This window comes from Cylas formicarius, unplaced genomic scaffold, assembly GCF_029955315.1.
Source record: "Cylas formicarius isolate icCylForm1 unplaced genomic scaffold, icCylForm1.1 PGA_scaffold_1__22_contigs__length_36826433, whole genome shotgun sequence".
NCBI classification, from domain to species: Eukaryota; Metazoa; Arthropoda; class Insecta; order Coleoptera; family Brentidae; genus Cylas; species Cylas formicarius.
The window spans coordinates 14,179,092-14,186,186 of record NW_026844264.1 but is presented as its reverse complement, the minus strand read 5'-3'; the positions used below and the strand labels follow the sequence as shown (position 1 = coordinate 14,186,186).

At 32.2% G+C, this 7,095-nt stretch overlaps 1 protein-coding gene across 1 annotated transcript; it reads left to right on the top strand.

The window, feature by feature from the left end:
• The first annotated feature begins 1,610 nt into the window (after window positions 1-1,610).
• LOC132696333 (uncharacterized) lies at window positions 1,611-6,138 on the top strand. The gene is made up of 4 exons (XM_060661095.1): window positions 1,611-1,745; window positions 4,390-4,685; window positions 4,836-4,871; window positions 5,730-6,138. Exons 1-4 carry the CDS (start codon window positions 1,661-1,663, stop codon window positions 6,051-6,053), a joined length of 741 nt encoding a protein of 246 aa, XP_060517078.1. The 5' UTR covers window positions 1,611-1,660; the 3' UTR covers window positions 6,054-6,138.
• The last annotated feature ends 957 nt before the right edge of the window (window positions 6,139-7,095 follow it).

The window sequence follows — 7,095 nt, the reverse complement described above, 5'->3', positions numbered from 1 at the left end:
ATCACTTTGTATGTACAAAATTTTATAGATTTCGAAATATTTGCAATAAAAAGCCGCTGCGGTTTTTATGTTTGGGTGTTAATTAGTTATGACAATGGCGGTAACAATAAAAAAAATCGGGCAATAATAGAAAGTAACTTTTTTTGAGTTTGCCTATTAATGTTTAACAGAATAACATAGCTATTTTTTATTTTTATTATTAATTTGTTAATTTATTTTTATTTCGATATTCCTTATTATAATTCTAAAGTTTTGCAATCTATACACCCCAGAAGAAAAAGGCGATATGCTGGAATGGTATTTATCAAATATTAAAAGGCGCTAAGAAGTTACGTTACTAAATAAAATTTAAGATGTCCTCCAGAAAAAAAGAATTTGGACTTTATCTCTCAGTGCTTCCGACGAAATCAAAGTTTGTTGCAATAAAAACAAAGAAGCCATCGTGTTTTAAACTATGACATTTAATTTGACATCTTACTGCATTTTCAAGAGGCAAACTTGCTTGAAACCTTACAAACATTTACCGGCGTCAATATTTACCACCACAACCAAGATATATAACAAAAAATATTTGCATTATATGATGAATCAAGAATAAACGGGTCACTATTTTATGACAAAAATTATCAACTCTTATCAACTCTTAAGCAACCACATAAAACAGCTTATCGAGAAGCAAGTGCCAGAAATAGAATGCCAACATTTAGTATGGCGTTCCTCACAATAGCCGTCATACCGGATTGGAGAAAACGGCAAACTTCGATGGCAACCCCAGGACCCCCGTGGGCCATTTCTTACGGGGTACCCTAAAAGATTCTAAAAGCCAACAACGTCAAATCGAGAAGGAGTTAACTTCCTTAACGAAGGACAAAACTTATTCCAATGGTTCTGTGTTCTTGTTTTAGTAGTAGTTTTATTAGTTGCTATGAGTGGAAATGGACGGAATTGCTCATTTCATCACTCTACATTTTTCTGATACAGCCTATAGTGCCAAGAAAATCCTAGTTGTCGATAAACTAAAAGGGCGTTTGCAGCACTGTGACATTTTATGAAATGTTATTGGAATTTTTTTAATCAGTGCATATGCCAACAAAAAACTGCTGATCATTTTACCACCAAATATTATTGGGTTTAATTAACAAGCTCTGCGAATACCCCTTTAAAGCATTTCCTGGTAAATGCTGTCAATACTGTTTTGCAGTTACATTACTGGAGCCAGGAGCCACATATTTGTCTAATAAAATATAATGTACCGACACCGATGCCAAGCCGCCAAAGCATTGCAGGCCTAACGAAATACCCATGCTCACATGCCAGGCCCGCAGGTTAAGTTAATTTGTTTACTTGTTCAGAAAATCCCACCACTTTTACTAATGCACACGACAATCGGTACTTAGATTATATGTACTTCAATCTAACCTAACAATATCTTTTATAAAATAAATTTGCCCAATACTTAAAATGAATTATTTGGACCAATTATGAAAATAAAAAACGCAAGTGGCACAATTAACGATCCTGCCTATAAAATAGTGATCCTTTGTATAAGGCTTGTTGCTTCAGGTAACTTCCCGCGGTAGGATAACAATTTGCAGCTTGACTCGATTATATAAACGGTTCTGGACCTGAAATCTTCAGTGTTAATACCTTTGGCAACATCATGAATAACATAGTTAACGTCTGTATTTCGGTGACCGCAGCTCTATGCCTCGTGATGGCGTATGACTTTCAAGATGCCGCGTTTAGTAAGTTATGAACGTTTAAAGCTAATTTAGTTATACGCAGCGTAAACTTAACTTCAATTTAACATGAATTGCCATTAAGACGAAGTAAAAGGGCATGCACAAATTTTACGGTATTAGAGAGTTGTTTTCGTTTTCTTCAAGGATTCTTATCAAAAATAACTTTGTTCCGTGCACCTAACTTATATGTTATATTAGAAGAAAAGCATGTTAATAAACATGCTTTTCTTCTAATTTTCTGCCGGGTGGCTTCTTAATTTATGTATTAGTAACGTTTTCTCAATTTTTTTATGTTTCAGTACTAGATCAGCGATTTGCTTCAGTTAAGTAGAAGATTTTATTTAGGTGTAATATAATAGCTGTTGGATTAGCTAGTGGCGGTTATATCACAGGCTTTATTTCGGTTCACGTTATTCTATGACAGTTAATGTGGTACTCAACTTCCATTTCAAACTTCCAATCAACTTAAAATGGTTTTTAAATAAAATCATATTTTTAAGATCAAAATATATTTTAAAACAAACGTTATTTAGCAAAAAGATTGTAATAAGAAACATTTAAATACAACTATTTAATAACACAGTTTTTGCTTTTATTTGTTTTTCAGTCACTTGCATGCTCCAAGTGGCGTTGCTTAACAATAATAAACAATAATAAACATAATAAAAATAATAAATAATAAAAGCTACGCCTACTTTTTGATTGTCATATTTTTTAATAAATCGGTCGTCCACTTTTGTTGTACTACAAGAACCTACCTGTTTAATCCTTCTAAGTCTACTGACCAATTCATTATTCTGGAATATGTAAAAATTGTAATAATTATTCGCCTTATCCTCTAACTTGACCATCAACTTATTATTGAACTCATCTTTACTTTACATCATTTTAATAATTTTACCAGTAAAAAAAGTAAAATTTAAGTAAGCACCTACAGAAACTTTTTGAAAAAAATATTAAAAACATTTTAAAACAAAACTGACACATTATATCTCAGTCTGACTAAGGGTAGTATGTCAGGGCATACAACTAACCACTACAAACTAACCAAAAAATTTGTATATTTGCATACTAATGAGATAATTTCTAAACCATTAACTAATATTTTCTGTTATTTTGTGGAAAACGGCTTATTTACTTAGTTGGCAAATCGGCAGAACCATTGAATGATTTCATTTATCAATACAATCAATGTTCAGATTCTGTTACAAATTTTTGAATGGTATCTATAATTGTACTGGCCGTTTCCAGTCTACCTCTTCTCCTTTAACTCGAACCTTGAGATTTTTTAACAACTACTGTCTTAATCCCTTTACTAGAGATCTTCGACCAATTTAGATAATATTAAAAAAATAGTTGATTATAAGTAACTATAGCAATACAGTTTTTTTTATGGATTTTTACCGTTTTTTTTGTTTTTGTGTTTTTTATATGGTTATTTTCCTAAGTTTGTATTTTTCTATGTTGCTATTTTTATTTATATTTATATCATTTCTTTGTATATTGGCTCAGCCGTTGAAATAAATAAATAAATAAACAACTTACATATAATTTTCCATTGAAAGTCTCAGCATCATGTGATTTTTAAGAAATGTTCCCAAAATAAGTCGTAATATAAATTTGTCCAACTTTAAAGAAGCTAACAAATGACCGTATTGATGAAGATAAGAAACACTGATGAGTAGAAATAATATGCGAATTTTTTTGGAATAGTTTTGTAACAGTTTCTAAAAAAGCAATTCCCAAACATATTATAACGAATCAAAGATGCACCAGACATTATTTTTTAACATGCTCTTCTGAGCGCATAGCAGACGCTAGTAAAAAGCTAGATATTAAATTTGATAGGCTGATTCAGAGTTTGTAAAACCCAAAACATTGTTAAGATTAAAAATTCGCAAGTTAGTCGCCATTAATTTTAAACACAAATACTTGCAGAATATTTTATAGAAGTCATATTTATTTTAATTAATGTTTTAATTAAACATTTTCCGATTATTCGTAATTTAAACACTCTAAATCTAAATAAATAATAAAAAACTTTAAAAAATGCAAAGCGATATTTTTTCTGTAGAAAAAACGTATTGCTGAAAATGATGTGATATTGGTTTGACTGAAATAGCATATATAATATATATATATATATATATATATATATATATATATATATATATATATATATATATATATATATATATATATATATATATATATATATATATATATATATATATATTATCTCACGTATTGACTCACGGATGGAAAAATGTGATGACACTATATTCCGGGATATCATCCGTTCGCTCGTTGAACTCCGACTGGAATCCTGCAGACGTTTCGCCAAAATCTCACTTGGCATCTTCAATGCTCGCGCTCCGAAAACAGTGTTCGAAGTGTTTTCGGAGCGCGAGCATTGAAGATGCCAAGTGAGATTTTGGCGAAACGTCTGCAGGATTCCAGTCGGATGCAAGATTTGCAGGATTCCAGTCGGAGTTCAACGAGCGAACGGATGATATCCCGGAATATAGTGTCATCATATATATATATATATATATATATATATATATATATATATATATATATATATATATATATATATATATATATATATATATATATATATACATTAGTTGAAAATTTTTCACAGATCAATATCTCGCACTGGAGCTTGAAGATGGTTACAATTCCTTGTACGACAATTCGTTTCACCCACGAAACAGACGTGATGAGGATGCCGTGAACGATGATAAATGCAAACGCAGACATCGCCGACCGGCACTGTGCTGTGCAGAAAATACTTTCGAGGAACGACACGATCGAGAAAAGGAGCTATATAGAACTTGTTTCAAGGAGGTGATTGGAGTTGAGAAACCGGAGAAACACGAACATAGGAGAGATCCATTCAGTTGCGAGGAAGCAGAGAAACGCAAAAATGATATGATGGTAAAAATAATAGCCTCCAATTATGCTTTGCTTATTGAAGACTTTTGGATATCTTATATGAACATATTCTAAAAGAGAGGGCCAAATTTCTGCAACTAATACAGTCAAATATAACTTATTGCAGCTGATAAAATCAATTTTTTATTTCAGTGTGTTATGCAGTGCGTGGCTCAAAAGAAGGGTCTGGTAAGTAAAATCTCATTTCGATGCTATGAAAAAATGACATTTCACTATTTTTTCTAAAATTGTGTATATGTCAACTTCATCCTTTGTTTGCTCTTTCTTTGGAGATTGCTGGAATATATTTATTACACTTGTTTGTAAGTCAAGTGTAATTGTCTTATAGATTAGATCAGTTTATTAAATTTTTGGAAACATACAAGCGAAGGCACATTAAAAAGTAGTTCTAAGATTGAGATTTCTGATTGAACCCTTCAGTTCTGTAATTCAGCGCACAACGTTTGTGTCCTACTGGTTTCTGAGTTGAAGTTTACTGATCGTGCTAAAGACGTTGTGCAAAACTAATAAATAACTATTTCGTAAGAAAATTACAGAATATAATTTTTCTTTTCAATTAAATGTTTCAGAATATCTCTGAAAATTAATGAAATCTCTTGGTTAGAAATGTCAATTCGAAGAAAATTTCTTAAAAATAATTATGATATTAATTAATTAATAATATATTATCTGTTCGTGGACATAACGCGGCTATGTTTAAAGTAAGTGTTGTTTACAATGATTTTTGTGATTATAATTCCAGACTGAACTTTTTTTTTTCTATAAAATTTCAAAGCTAGCATAAAAGCCGAACTAAGCAGACTAATTAACAAGGGTCTTATGGATGAACTGTTGCTAATATATACCTCAGTGTTCTCTTTTTATATGAAATGAAAGACGATTTATTATTATCAATTTTAAACTATGAATTATGAACAGAATTTTTTCAATTCAAATAATTTTTACTACCTTATATAATTCCATCAAACATACTTTTGATAGCAAGGATTTTCCACCAAACTTAACTCTACACCGATTCCATTGTAGATTGACGACGAAGGCAACCCCAAAGAAAATGAGATAAACAACTTCCTCAAAGAAACCATGGACAAAGAACAGTGGTTCGAATCAGTCCGGGAGAAACTGGTGAATACGTGTATAACAGAAGCGAAAAATTCTGCCCGGAATCAGTCGACGTGCAATCCTTCAGGTGCTTCTTTGAAGCACTGCCTATTCCGGGAAATCCAGCTGAGTTGTCCGGATGATCAGATAAAGGATAGGCGATCGTGCGACCGGTTTCAGGAAAAAATCAGGCAAGGTGTTACGAAATTCGATCCCGTCCCGGCACATCCAGGTGACAACGGTGATTAATCATCATGTGCTCGAGGAGAATTGACATGATATATTAGCATATTCTGGAAAAGGGAAATTAATAAAACTTGAGTCGACTTTTAAATTGCTTGCGTTTGTTTCTGACCCTCTTTTTTGAACTCGAGTTTTACTATATAATTACACATGCCAGAGTTGTAGACGCTCAGAGACCTAGATAATTAGCACATGAGATATTGCACAAAATATGTACCAAATGAGAAGTAGTCAAATACTTGTAAACAGAGTTCAACTATCTAGTAAAGATTTTTTATAAAATGTTAGAGTTCTCCAAACAATATACCGTTTTTACAACCTTTTATAGTTTCAACTTCATAATTAATACGTATAATTAAACTGGGGAAGGAACCAATCATTTCATCACATGTACCATAAGCCAGGGCCGTATTTAATATGTTAGCGGACAAGAACTGTGCCGTGCGGACTATGGTACTTTAAGAGTAGCGAAATTTTCTGTAATTAAACTTTAATTCATATTAGTGTGCATTTTATAAATCTTTTTAAAACAGCCCCTACTTGAGGTTGCTCGATTTCAAGTTGAATTTGCCCATTATATAGGTTAATCTCCTATATTAAAAACACATTAGTTTCCAATATTTTTTCCCATGAAAGTAATACAAAATATTATGTAGATATTTGATGGATGTTTTCCCAGTTTTCTGTTGGTTGATTTTGGGGGTTTGTGAAATCGGAGTATGCTGTCAGTTTTATGAAACGGTATTTTCTTAGACGTCGAAGCTTTGGAGTTACTTCTATTCCGTCTTGTGTTGGTAATTGTTATTGTTATTCAATTGGTTTTCAAGACTCAATGTGCCATTTTATTGAGGTGCCATACACATTTTAACATAATTTATCTTTCACCAATTACTAACATCTGGGGAAAGTGGAGCCATAAAATTAACGTCCGAGATGACCGTACGTGACATAGCTGTGAAAGGTGTCCAAGAAAAAAAAACCCGGAAAGATCGTGGGTTCCCAAAAAAGTCTTGACATGCACCATGCCGGAATAGTGAGACGGCTGACA